Here is a 13644-nt window from a genome sequence, read left to right as displayed (position 1 = left end):
TCATTCCTCAGATTTCTCTCTGCCTCCTGCTGACGTTCCAATTCTTGCTCCAACTGCTCCAGGCGCCCCTGGTGTCCGTAGAACAATCCCATGAAGTCAGTTGCATGAGGTTGTCCCTCTTTTCCTGATTCATGCCCTTTAGAGGAGTTTTTCTTCGGGTCTTTTACCCATAAAGTGCCTTCTCTATGCTGGTTGGTCACTCCTTGATGAGTGACCATATCCCTGTTGTCATTTCCAGTGTCCTGATTCTCTTGCTCAGAATCAAGCGCTGTGTTTCCATCTTCATGCAAGTCGTCCGCCATCACTGGTTGATCTCTCGGGTCCCCGACAACAACGCCAATGTTACGTTAGGTAACCAGAGATTAATGGGCTGGACTTGTAAGGTTGGCCCAATCGTTTGAAGGAGGGGATCTCCGACTCAGTTTGCGCTCGGGAGCCACCGTCCGACTTGTATGTGTGAAAGAATGGGGATGGTACCTGCAAGGACACTTTGATGCCTAAGTCAGCAAATGGTTTTTACAGGTTTACAGAGTATTAGAACTTAGAGATACCTGAGGGATATTAGTGTATTTATAGTCGTGATCCAATAACCACCGTTGAAGTAGTTCCACCTTTTAAGGTGGATAACCGTCCCTTAATCTTAGGAAAGTTGAGATATGACTCCTGGAAGGGGATTGAGAGATTTTAGAGGCAGTTACTTATTTGAATAAGTGTTATCTGTCAGCTATCCTCAAAGGCCGACTTCTTGGAAAGAAAGAGAATAGAATTCGACCTTTTCGAGGGAGGTCAGTTGTCAACAAAAGCCAATCTTTGGATTGGGCCTTCTTAGCTTATATAGTCCTGGACTTTAATGTTGAATCAGGGTATAAAGAGTAAATATGCAAATAATAATATTGGGTTCTTGGAAGTTGAAACTGAAATCGTGAAAGGCTTTAAGGATTCCATTACCCTTGACCAAAATGAAACACTTTCAAATTGGATTGAAATCCACTCTCATTACAACTAATCTAGCATTCAATGTGACCCTTCTTCAAGCCTTCAAATTCTTAATACTTCAAATTCATTTATTGGTCATATTTCTTATCAGTTAAGTCATTGCACTCAACTCACTCAGCTTAGAATCTTTGAGAATTCTCTCTCAAACCCAATCCCTCCCGAGTTAGGAAGCTTGAAATGAAACAGTATTTGGATTAGAAACTAACTTCTTGAATGGAATCCTTCCTGAGACCATATTCAACATCATTTGCAGTATTTGTGCTTCATAATTTGAAATTTCTAACCTTGAACTACAACTATTACATGGATCCATCCTTCTTAGGATTTCCAATTGTACTATCCTGGTAAATGTAAGTTTATCTTTAAATTCATTCGCTGACAAAATTTTTTAGGGCTCTTTTAGGATGGCTAATCTTACTTTAAAACCTGGTATTTAAAACAATCTCAGTTGAGATACCGGATTCTATCTCATATAGCCTGATATGTTTTCATACTTGGACCTCCATGATAACAAGCTTCATGGTTCATTCCAAGAAGCATTGGGAATTTTAATAAGCTTGTGATGTTGGATCTTTCTCACAACCACCTTAGAAGATCAATTCCTAGTGATACCATTCATTGTACACTTCAAACACAAGTAGGTGTATCTCAACCTTTCTTACAACAATTTTGCTGGAAGCATTCCAAAGTTGGGCATGTTGGAAATGGTACAAGGCCATTGATATTTCAAACAATTATCTTTGAAGTGTCAATCCCAAGAAAATTGCCAAGTGCAAAAATCTTTTCAATCTTGAATTTTCCAGAAACAAGATTTCAGGTCTGATTCCAGTAGAAGGTTTTAGTCACATGGACTTGCTTGAAAACTTGAACTTTTCAAGAAACCATATAGATGGTCAAATCCTTGACAACTTGAGCATCTCGCATCCATAAATCTTTCTTAGAATAACTTGAAGGGAACACAATTCCTCATGGCTTTGCCAATCTCTCCAATCAGATGTAACTTGAGGGCCCTGAGGCTGAGCCGACGAATGGAACATTTTCACATATCAATGCATCTAATATGAAGGGGAATCAGGATCTTTGTGAAGAAATTCTTAAGGCCATAATCATGTTCTATTCAAGAAGAGCATAGCTACTAGTGCTTGTGACTTTGATTCTTTAATCGAAACAACAAACTTTGCAATTATAAGCAAAACAAGAGTAGCAAGAATCAAGAACCAGATTGCATGTCAGCATTAGCTCTTAAAAGATTCAACCACTGGCTTATTCAGAACAGACATCATCATTGGCACTAGTAGTTTGAAGACAATTTACAAGAGCCAATTTGAACAAGATCAGATTGTAACTATCAAAAGATTGGATTTGCATCAATTCTATGCAAAGACACCTTAACTAGTTTTGTACATGCTTTCTTGGCACCAACAAGAAAATGTACAAAAACACCTCAACTAGCACTTAATACTGATTCTTCTCAAATAGCATTGAAGAGATATTTTCTCAATTTGCAACCATCCAAAAATGAAGCAAGGGAGACAACATTATATTATTTTCATGATTGGCCTTTTATTATATTAGCATATTTTGCGTCTCATACTCAACTTTTTTCAGTGTCTTCCACTTGATAATTAAATACACATCACTCTCTAAAGATTATCTACACCAAAACCAATTCCTCCTACTCTTCTAGACTGCAAACTGCAGTATTCCATTCCAACCATATATTTGCATAAAAAATATACTTTCCATGTTTACTCCCCCATAATTAACTAGATTGAATTTTAACCTTTTTCGATTATAAAAAGCAAACACATGTATCTAACAGATCATCATTTCAACTTTAAGTCCTTTAGGTAGTGAGTATATCATTCCACCAACTTCTCAAATGATAAAAGTAATGTATACCATTCCTTTATTTCAATTGGATCAAGTATGCAATATCTCAAATGTTTCGGATTATAAAAGCTATCTATTCAAATCAAATTGGATCAACTATATCATGTCAAGTTTTGGATCAAGTATGTCATGCCACTAACTTTTCAATTCATAAAAGCAATGTATACAATTCTTTACTTCAAATTGGATCAAGTATGTAATCTCAAAATTTTCAGATCATAAAAGCTATCTTCAAGATCAAATTGGGTCAAGTACATCATATTACCTTCTAATATCATAAAAGCAACATATACCATCTTTATTTTAAATTGGGTCTAAGTATTATATATCAATCTTTAACTATGATTACCTTCATTAATCCTTCTCTTTTATGCTTCTCTTTTTCAAGGAGCAAAACATTTTTATTTAATATGTTCAGCAGATGAACAATGCGAAATCATGACCGAAGCATATTAATTAAACCATATTTTTCTACAGTCAAAGTTAAACATTGGGTCTTCAAGAAGCTAAATTGGATAAACATCATGCATCAATCTTTCCGCATCTTAAATCACGAAGCAACAAAAAGAGCACAATAGATGGCAGAAGAGTTGTTTTATGTAGTTAGAAGATATGCTGTTGACCATTAAAAAAAAAAAGAAGATATGCTTGACCATTAAAAAAAAAAAAAAAAAGATGCTTATCCAAGTTTCAGTGTCTTCCACACGATAACCACGCATCAATCTCTAAAGATTGTCTACACCACAGGAATTCCTCCTACTCCTCTATACTGCAGTTTGCAGTATTCCATTCACAATCATAGATTTACATCAAAAACAGCCCTTAAACAGTTAAACCTCTGTCATTGTAACATCCTAACATGCTTCCCATATTCAAGCCCACATAATCTGTTCCCAGCGCCAGCATAAATTCAGTATATCATATCAAAACATTATAAACTTTAGGGTCAAGTATAGATATCACCATCCTCTCGAACAAAAAAAGCTAACACCATTTATTTTAGGGTCAAGTATAGATATCACAAAAAAAACTAACACCATTTATTTTAGGGTCAAGTATAGATATCACAATCCTCTCGAACAAAAGAAGCTAACACCATTTTATTTCAGATTCTAAGGTCAACGCATTTCCATCTTTTCCGATTATAAAAGCCACACATGTCATCCAACGGACATTTTCAATTTTTGGGTCTTGTAGATCATGTCCCCTTTTTTCTCATATCATAAAAGCGGATGCATATCATCCTTTTATTTCAAATTGGGTCCAAGTATGTTGTATCTCGATCTTTTCAAGATCATAAAAGCCATGTTTACCATCATTCATCATAAAAGCAACCGTATATCACCCTTTTTTTCAAATTGGGTTCAAGTATGTCATATCTCGATCTTTTCAAGATCATAAAAGCAAACGTATATCACCCTTATTCCAAAATTGGGTCCAATTATATCGTATCTCGATCTTTTCAAGATCATAAAAGCAAACGTATATCACCCTTTTTTTCAAATTGGGTCCAATTATATCGTATCTCGATCTTTTCAAGATCATAAAAGCAAACGTATATCACCCTTTTTTTCAAATTGGGTCCAATTATATCGTATCTCGATCTTTTCAAGATCATAAAAGCCACGTTGTACCATCATTCATCCTCCTCTTTTATCCGGGCTTGGAACCGGCTATGTAAAAATTTTTGTATCTAAATTTTAAAACATTTATAATAATATCATTGCTTAATTTCAAAACACCAAAGCTTCAACTTGTCTTGTAACAATAAAAAAGCAAAACCGAAGAAACTCTAAAATAGAAACTTCTTGATTCTTGAGGACTTGCCATTTACTAACTAATAATGCAGTGGAAAAGTTTCGTTTTTTTTTTCAAAAAAAATCCCATTATAACATGCAAGAAAAAGAAAAAGAACAAAAGAAAGATACCCTCTTCATCCTCTTTCTAGTTGATGGTAAGTCTTGGATTCTTCAAAAATGAGAGGCTTGTAGGTAAAAATATAACCGTCGACGCATCGATGGGGACTCATCAACAGCATTATTCTGCTTCTGAAAACACACCAACAGATTTTGTTTCCAAAACAGTTATGAATTTGTCCAATTGTGAAAGGAAAACAAAACAGAAAAGGGAGAGAAAGATAGAGTGATGAATGAAGAATAATTTGCCTTGAAATCCTTGATTCTTGAGGCATCGCCATTAACTACCTAATCATGCAGCAGAAAAGTTTCTTTTTTTTTTTTCAAGAAAATCCATTATAACGTGCAAGAAAAAGAAAAAGAACAAAAGAAAGATACCCTCTTCATGATACTCATCCTCCTTCTCGTTGATGATAAGACTTGGCTAATTGGCTTCTTAAAAATTGAGAGGTTTGGTAGGTAAAAATATAACCATTGATGAACACAGCAACTCCTTCTCGTTGTTGATAAGACTTGGCTTCCTCTGAAAACACAGCAACATCTTTTATTTCCAAAACAGTTATGAACTGCTACAATTGTGAAAGTAAAACAAGACAGAAAAGGGAAAGAAAGATAGAGTGATGAATGAAGAATAAAGAATAATTTGCCTCTAAATCCTTGGGAAAGCGAGAGAACCGATGCATCACGCATTGTGAAATATCAAAAACTAATGGCATTACGAAATGTAAAGAGAGAAAGAAGAACCCTAATGGCAATGCTCTTGTAAAGAGTGTTTTTCTTTTTTAGGTCTAGCATTGACGCTAAACCAGGTCGGTGGCTAACTTATAATTAACACTACTTTTTTTTTTGTATGGTAATTAACACTACTTCAGGACCAATAAAAATAAACTTCTTCGAGCCCAACATGACCCATTTTACAAACCAAAAACCAAAACAAAAATCTGAAAGTGTATTTAGTTTGCATTTTTTTGTTTTTATTTTTATCTATTTTCTGAATTTTTTAATAAAATCTGAAAACAGAAGGTAAAAATAAAAAATAAGATTTTATTGTGTTTACTGTTTTTATTTTTTATTTTTTAGTTTTTACTTGTTCTGCGAGTGAAAAGGGGCTTATTTCACAAAGCAATTGTGTTGGTATGTCCGATGACAATAACTTTTTTACTTTTGCTATTTGATTATGAGACAGTTGAGTGAATATTAGTTGTTTTTAATGTCATTTTGATAAGAAATTGATTTATTTTAAGAACTTATTATCGGTTTTTGGTTATCTCATCAACTACTCCGTGATAGAAGATTTTCGGTGATAAAAATCGTTGTTCAACATCATCTATTTCTCGCTTTCTTAATTCCTTTCCCTTATTTATTGCTTATTCCAAATCGAAGTAATTGTGACTCTATTGTGTATTCTCTATTGCCTATAAATTATATAAAATAAATATTTTAAAGAGTTAAAAGGTTAATTATATCATTTAGGATAATCAAATAAATACCATTAAACAACAAAATTACAAATAATTACCAACAAAAAAAACTCTTCCAAGCTAGTTTAAAAATATTTACAAATAAAAAATATTTACATATTCAACATTTTATAACCGACAAATAATCTAAATCCTATAATTATATTATGTGAACAACCTATCTTAATCTAGGTATTAATAGATTGAATAATAATATTCTTATACATAAACCATAATACAACATTAAAATTGTTCAAATAAAATAACAAAATTAAATGAATAAAATCACTAACCTCAGTCTAATATTAAATATTCTAATGTGTCATCTCTTATTCAATTTGTTGATATCCACTAAACACACCATAAAGGGGTCCTATTACATAGAATAATCTCTAAAAAAAAATTCCAAAATTTTCTCAAACTTAAAACATTTTTATCCTTTTTCGATTTTAATTAATCTAGTTTGCAGTTGATATATAAAGGCATTTTTTTTATATCTCGTTGATATTTTTTTTATTAAAGATAAAAAGACTCAAATTTATAATCTCTAAATAAATATTAAAAGACTATATTATTTGAATTATAATTCATTTAGACTATAATTTATTGGCATGCTGATACTTACAATGAGAAAAAATCTAAATTTTAATATTATTTACAAATAAAATATATTTAAAATTTTTAACACATCTCTCTTTAAAAAAGAGATTTATTTCTTTCATTGTACCCTCAGTTCTTCGTATAAGCGTAACTCTAACCCATTGTGCACACTTTCTAAAGCCTCTGCCTCTGTGATTCACCGTTCGTCTTCGACTCCTCTACGCCGGAGATCTTCTTCACTCTCTATTGTAGTTGCTTCTCCAATTAGGGCATGGCTAAGTCGTCCATCGATCTTCCTCCCAAGGGGGGTTTCAGTTTCGATCTCTGCAGAAGGAATGACATGCTTCAGAAGAAGGGTCTTAAGCCTCAGTCTTTTCTCAAGACAGGAACTACCATAGTCGGTTTGATTTTCCAGGTGCCTTCTCATTTTTTTAAGTCTTAGTCTCTTCATCTGTCCCTTAATTACTGTTATGTATTGTTTATTCGTGTTATTCTAGTTGGGGTTATTGGGCCATCACAATTCATAAGTAGGGTACTTAGCAGAGATTTAGAAAAAAAAAATTGATTGCTTTCAACTCACGTTTGGAATTTTTCTCTTCATATCATTTCATGGACTCGTTCGTAGATGTATAGAAACCTGTTAGTATGCTCAATGGTTCGTTTAGGTCAAACCTGTTGAGACTATAAGAATGTAAAGTACTATAGTCAAGATTTATGGACTTAAGAATCTGTGCTTGAATTGTTTATGATAGAGGATGGGATACGATATATCTTGAATTGTGTGGTTCATCCCATTTAGTGAGAAAAGACTTGGTTTTTTCATTGTGAATTTCTATTTGTATAGCCTATTCTAATGTTAAAGTTCTCCACACAAATAAATTTGAACCAGGATGGTGTCATTCTTGGAGCAGATACAAGGGCCACTGAGGGACCCATAGTTGCTGATAAAAACTGTGAGAAAATTCATTATATGGCACCAAACATATATTGCTGTGGAGCAGGCACTGCTGCTGATACAGAGGCTGTAACTGGTATTTCATATTTGCTAAAACTGAATATTTCTCTTCTTTTTGTTACACCTGCATTTTTGGGCACATTTTAGTTGCAAGCACATGGTTTGGGGACTTTGATAAGTTCGGGTAAAGGATTGATATTAGACATGATGAATCACACCTACAAGCTTGTCGGATCTTGTTACAACTGTTATTTCATGCATCATGAATTCATTACTTTTTTTTTGGGTAAAAACATTCATTACTATTTTAACAGCTTGGTTTTTCAATTGTGAACCACAACACCTAATGCAGCCATAATAATTTGCTAAACCTGCATTAGCCGTATCAGGCTGCCATTGTGGTCCACAATTTTATAGCCACTTCAATGTCAAAATTCAAACCATGTTATATTGTCTTTGTATAGGTTTTGTTATTAATATCTTAGAACAACTCAGAATGAGATATTTGTTCTTGTGCTAGACATGGTTAGTTCACAGCTGCAATTGCATCGTTACCATACTGGTCGAGAATCAAGAGTTGTTACAGCACTGACCCTTCTAAAGAGACATCTTTTCAAGTTGAGTTTTGGATATTCTCTCAAGTTAACTTGCTCTCTGCATTAAACTCTTGTTCTTACTGACTGAACTTTTTGTCCAGTTACCAAGGTCATGTCTCAGCTGCATTAGTGCTTGGTGGGGTTGATGTCACTGGACCACATTTGCACACGGTTAGTTTGTTGCTAAAAGTTTTTATCTTCAATACTGAACTTTCTTTTTTAAATGCATATATGGTGTGATATTTCATGACTTCTGCTATATGGTTTTCAGATATATCCACATGGATCAACTGACACGCTCCCATTTGCGACAATGGGTTCTGGTTCCCTTGCTGCAATGTCAGTATTTGAGTCTAAATTCAAGGAGGGCTTAACTGTAAGTGACCATGTTAAGGCTTTGAAATTTGTGACAAAAGGCAGCTTTACAACTTATTAACACATCTGCATTTGGTTATATTCTGATATGGAATTCTATTTATTTATAACTGGGCTTGGTTTGTTTTTCCATTACAAACTGAAACATTCATGAGATTTGAAGAACTGAACTGTTAATATCTTGAATATGAGAAAACCCAAACCTGTTTGAAGAACTGAAGTGAACCGTTTATATCCTCCAACTCTAGCTGTCATGTCCTCAGAAGCCCTCAGACTTCTCATTAGTCTTCGGCTCCAAAAAAAAAAAAAGGTTGTTTGGACTATGTTTGCTAATGTCAGTTCCACTTAGAAGAGCACTCAGTTACAAAGCTTATGTGGAAGATTTTTGCTATTTGTTTTTATTTCCATAGACCTTGGCAGCCTTTGCTAGTTACCTGGACCAACCTGCCTCAGTCTTACTACCCATGCAACAATTTTTTAGGATTCTATTATCACAGAAAATAGTTTCAAGTAATTAGTGTATTACAGGGTGAGGTATCCCTGCCCCTTCTTTTTTATTGTTCATATACCATATCCAAAGAAACCTACCTTCAGATACAATGAAGTTTTTACCCATAATTGTGGTTTTTACCTCTGCTAAAAATTTCATCAAATTTATGTTGCAATTTGCAAAGCTTTTGATTTAGTGAGCATTTTCATGTTACAGAAGGATGAAGGAATAAAGATAGTATGTGAGGCAATACTTGCTGGTGTGTTTAATGACTTGGGAAGTGGAAGTAATGTTGATGTTTGTGTAATAACCAAGGTAAAGCATCTTGATCATTTGCCATGAGTTGGTCTTTTAGGGGAAATCTTCTTTTTTCTTCTTAAGTGCAAATTCTTATTTTATGCTGCACAGGGGCACAAGGAGTATCTTAGGAACCACATGCAGCCAAATCCTCGAACTTATGTTAATCCAAAGGGCTTTACCTTCTCGAAAAAGACTGGTTAGTAGCAAACTTTACTAATTTATTCCTACAATAGAGAGCACCTAAATAATATTTCATTTGCTGCTTGCAAACAAGTAATTGACGCATTGCTTAATATATCACAATTTGCAAATTTGGTAACAAATCTTTTTCGTACAAATCAAGAACCACTTGGGCGTTTGCTGGTTTTCTTGGAGGGCCTTGATTTGTCCTTCATACTGCAAAACCCTTCTTTTCCTTTTTTCCCTCCTAAAACCAACTAAGAAATACACCTCAAGTGATTCGGGACAATACCCTTGCATTACAATGTTTTAAATTATTAAGTAAAGTAAAATTCTTGCTGAGGTGTTTGAGCAGATACACTTGGATTCATAACCAGTGATTCAAAGTGCTTCTTCTATGTGTTTCTACTTTCTATGAACCATGAGTGTATCCAATGTGTTATTGATGATACATTATATCTGATTAGAATATTTATATCTGGTACAGAGGTTCTTGCAACAACGATTACCCCACTGAAGGAGAAGGTGGAAGTGATTGAAGCAGGAGATGCTATGGAAGAGTAGTATCATTTACTAAAATTAAATGTTACTCTTGATTGGTCTGGAACTTAGACTAACAGAATGTTTTTCATGTTTTATATCTCTACTTTTTTTTGCGTTACTTTGACTTTGTATTTACGCAACATTATTTGCATCATACTTCATCATTTGAAACAGTTGGGTTGAATGGTGAACGCACGTCTATTAAACAATGAATTTGATTAGCCGATGCAAATGTGTGTGTGCTAAGATTAGCTATTTGGAACATAAAATTTGTTAACGACTTAAATCATTATTAAATAATGATCGAGGTTAGGGGTAATGACATAGTAAGCAAGCAGTTCCTTTTTTTTTTCTTTTTTTTTTAGAAAAAGTGAATACAGGTATTATTTTTACTTCAATAATACTTTTAGATAATATTTCTTGCAAGTTCTATCAAACAATGAATTTCTCCTTCATCAAATTGATTCTTGCAAAGTAAGCTTAGGCCTAATCAATACACCTATGTACAAGTAAAAAGATTATGCATTAACCGTCGCCAAACACAAAAGAGGATAGTTGGATTTTAATATCTAACACTTGGATTAGTCTTGGCAGCATTCCTTAGTGCCCCTTTTGTGGCTGCTGATGAAGCTGGATTAATGGCCTTCCGTATCTTAGCCACATTCCAAGCAGTGTTAGCAGCATGTCCTGCAGTTGCAAACACATGCTCTGTAGCCTCACCTGCTTCTTCTCCATACCTGTTTATCCATGGATCCCACATCAAGTTATATGTGTATTTCTTGATAAGCAAGCAATGAATATTTCTTAAATACTTTATTGCGTTAGTATATGTTAGGTAGTTTTTTACAATGATTTGAATTTTTTATGAATGTCTATTGATTTAGTTTTAACAAATTAAATCCATAATGACATTGGTGTAAACACAAATAAGGAATTAAATTAAAATCTTAGTGTTCACTTATTAACCACTGTAATGGTGCAATGGCTTTTACCTATTGGAAACCATTCTGGTTGCAGCTTGGGAGGTGGCAGAAAGAGTCTGTTTTTCAGCAGCTTCAGCTGCTTCAAAAACTTTGTCTGCAACATTACAAGAAACCATAAATCAAATTGATGCTACTTATTCTTACAAATAAGAATGATGCTACTATGTTATAGATAGTCTTAAAGGTAAAGTAATGTTTTATATTACTTACTGACTGCATCAAGGGAGGCCAACAAAACTTCTCCAGGAAGCATCCTGAGAAACGCTTGTCCAGGTTGCGATTTGACGACTGGTGCCATCACTGATCCACTCATTATTCCAACTCCATCAAGCACTGATTTGCTTAATTTTTCTGTCATATTCGACAGTTTTCTCACCCTATATTATTGCAAAGCAAAGGTAATATAATTAATTAGTCTCCTCACTATCTATGTTGTGTAAATGTTGAATGTAGTGTTTTGAATACCGTTTAAGGTTTTCATTCATCTTCCCATTCTTTGTTCCATCATCAGACTTGATGCTCATGCCACCATTTCTCTTATCTCCACCACTGCTTAGGATGCTTTCTCCTCCTTTGTGGACCTGATTTTCAAGAAAATTATGTCTACAAAATTAGTGGCATATAAACTAAGATTTTCTTTCTAGCAAGAAGAAAGAATTGTCTAGGGAGCAACTTTAGATTTTCTAGCTACAGTTCATAGTCCATGTTATCAATTCATAGTCTCAATATTAAGAACAAGTCATGTTATTTGAATATCTAAGAAGGGATGTTAATCAGATATCCAACACGATTCAAGGGCGAAAACAAAAAATTTTATAGCAACTAATAATATTTGTAAACCTGGTTGGTGTAAGCATTACTGCACATGAAGATACCCTTAACAATCTGACCAGTCCCTCCAGCAATTGCCTTGGCAAGAAAGTGATTGTAATCTTCAACTTTCGGAGCAAACTCCTTCCAATCAAGATCACCACTCTTCTCCTTACTCCATTTCAATCCAGAAAAGCAAGAGTGCTCCTTCAAAAAAGAATCCAGGGACTCCATACTCCCAAGGCACTGCTCTGGGAATGTTACGCCGTAGCTGAGGGGCTCACCACCATCTTTCACAGGCAAGGTGAATAGGTAATGGAGTGCATCCATCTTCACCACCGGCTCGTCTTTTGTCAAAGGCCACTGAAGTTCATTTCCAACCTATATTGCACAAATACAAGTATTGAACAATCTTATGAACGTATTGTGGTTGTTTTAGTACTTCTGTCGAAATTTAGGCACAGAGCTTACTCTTATGATGGTGGCTAGAGACACACTATCATCCATGATTTTGATGATCATAAACTGGCCTTGAGCCAGCTCAAGAGCTTCTCCTTCATCCATCAGATGAACCCTGCATACTGGGATCTGCATCAAGATTTCATGTGTGAGGCCTTTGGTTTTAGGCCTTGATGAGAATTGTTCAGAATAACCTGAAGGAGCCATGGAGGCTTCTCTGGAATAAGGTTCTGGTTCATAAGATTTTGAGCCATTGCAACCCATCTTTGATTTTTGTGCTTTGTGTTTGTGTTTCTTGGTCACTTTCTTGGGACCAATTTTGGAATGTTAATGGAGATAAGAAGCATAAGGACAAGTTCTTATTGTTGCTGATATTGGATTCTTTTGTTCATTGCTTTATTCTGTTCTTGAAAGAATAATTCGGTGTTAAGTTAATGTGGCTTTGAGTGGAATATATGAGGGGAAAAAAAAAGAATATTGAGCATGTTTGTTGTTGAATAATCTGCAGCAGCATCACAACTTGCACTCCAAGTGTGAAAGCAGATACTTTATTATATATTTATATAACTGCATGATTCTTTTATCTGCACCATTCTTTTCTCTGCATGATTCTTTTGGTCTATTTGGATGCGAATTCTATCTAAACTGGTAGATTGAATTCCTAGTTCTTCTTTCTTTTCTCTATTTCTCTTCTATGATTGTTGCATAATAGCAACTATAATATTTTTTTTTCTTGAGACTCTTTTTTTAGTTCATTTTGAGGAATACTTTACTTCAATTGTAGTAAATGTTAATGATAGATTCTTGTCTTAACTCTTATGGTTGTTATTTGGATTTTCTTTTTTCCTTAATAAAATAAAGCAGTTTTCTTGAGATAAAGTACATAATTTAAACAAACTAAAAAATGGAAACAGCAAAACATTAGAACTTTCTATTTTCTGAAGTCTATATATCAGATTCCTGGAGAGCTGAATGTATGATCACTTGATCAGATTCACAAATGCAGCAAAACTAAAGAGGAAAAATGTACAACAGTTCTGAAATTGAGCCAGTTGAAACCACTTGCACCAAAACACTTGCTAAGCATA

The 13644-nt window shown here is 34.2% G+C and overlaps 2 protein-coding genes across 2 annotated transcripts; one reads left to right on the top strand and one right to left on the bottom strand.

The window, feature by feature from the left end:
• The first annotated feature begins 6996 nt into the window (after positions 1–6996).
• On the top strand, positions 6997–10536 carry LOC107490320 (proteasome subunit beta type-7-B). The gene is made up of 8 exons (XM_016111098.3): positions 6997–7280; positions 7755–7896; positions 8341–8437; positions 8518–8587; positions 8688–8792; positions 9498–9596; positions 9690–9777; positions 10249–10536. Exons 1-8 carry the CDS (start codon positions 7137–7139, stop codon positions 10323–10325), a joined length of 822 nt encoding a protein of 273 aa, XP_015966584.1. The 5' UTR covers positions 6997–7136; the 3' UTR covers positions 10326–10536.
• Positions 10537–10643: 107 nt separating this feature from the next.
• On the bottom strand, positions 10644–12939 carry LOC107490319 (senescence/dehydration-associated protein At4g35985, chloroplastic). Its single transcript, XM_016111097.3, has 6 exons — positions 12569–12939; positions 12128–12478; positions 11753–11868; positions 11498–11664; positions 11297–11381; positions 10644–11041 (listed from the first exon to the last, which is right to left on the bottom strand). The coding sequence occupies exons 1-6, from the start codon at positions 12818–12820 to the stop codon at positions 10867–10869; spliced, it is 1146 nt and encodes a 381-aa protein (XP_015966583.1). The 5' UTR covers positions 12821–12939; the 3' UTR covers positions 10644–10866.
• Positions 12940–13644: the final 705 nt, after the last annotated feature.

This window comes from Arachis duranensis, chromosome 5 (genome assembly GCF_000817695.3).
Source record: "Arachis duranensis cultivar V14167 chromosome 5, aradu.V14167.gnm2.J7QH, whole genome shotgun sequence".
Classification (NCBI taxonomy): Eukaryota; Viridiplantae; Streptophyta; class Magnoliopsida; order Fabales; family Fabaceae; genus Arachis; species Arachis duranensis.
This window is presented reverse-complemented; position numbering and strand designations above follow the sequence as displayed.

What these genes read in the sequence shown, in the direction of transcription:
- LOC107490320 (XM_016111098.3), top strand. Translation starts at nt 7,137, where the DNA reads ATGGCTAAGTCGTCCATCGATCTTCCTCCCAAGGGGGGTTTCAGTTTC. An exon ending in CTAAAGAGACATCTTTTCAA is followed by an intron (nt 8,438 to 8,517) that starts GTTGAGTTTTGG and finishes CTTTTTGTCCAG; the next exon opens with TTACCAAGGTCATGTCTCAG. An exon ending in CTGGACCACATTTGCACACG is followed by an intron (nt 8,588 to 8,687) that starts GTTAGTTTGTTG and finishes TATGGTTTTCAG; the next exon opens with ATATATCCACATGGATCAAC.
- LOC107490319 (XM_016111097.3), bottom strand. Translation starts at nt 12,820, where the DNA reads ATGGGTTGCAATGGCTCAAAATCTTATGAACCAGAACCTTATTCCAGA. An exon ending in ATGAATGAAAACCTTAAACG is followed by an intron (nt 11,665 to 11,752) that starts GTATTCAAAACA and finishes GCAATAATATAG; the next exon opens with GGTGAGAAAACTGTCGAATA. An exon ending in GGCCTCCCTTGATGCAGTCA is followed by an intron (nt 11,382 to 11,497) that starts GTAAGTAATATA and finishes GTAATGTTGCAG; the next exon opens with ACAAAGTTTTTGAAGCAGCT.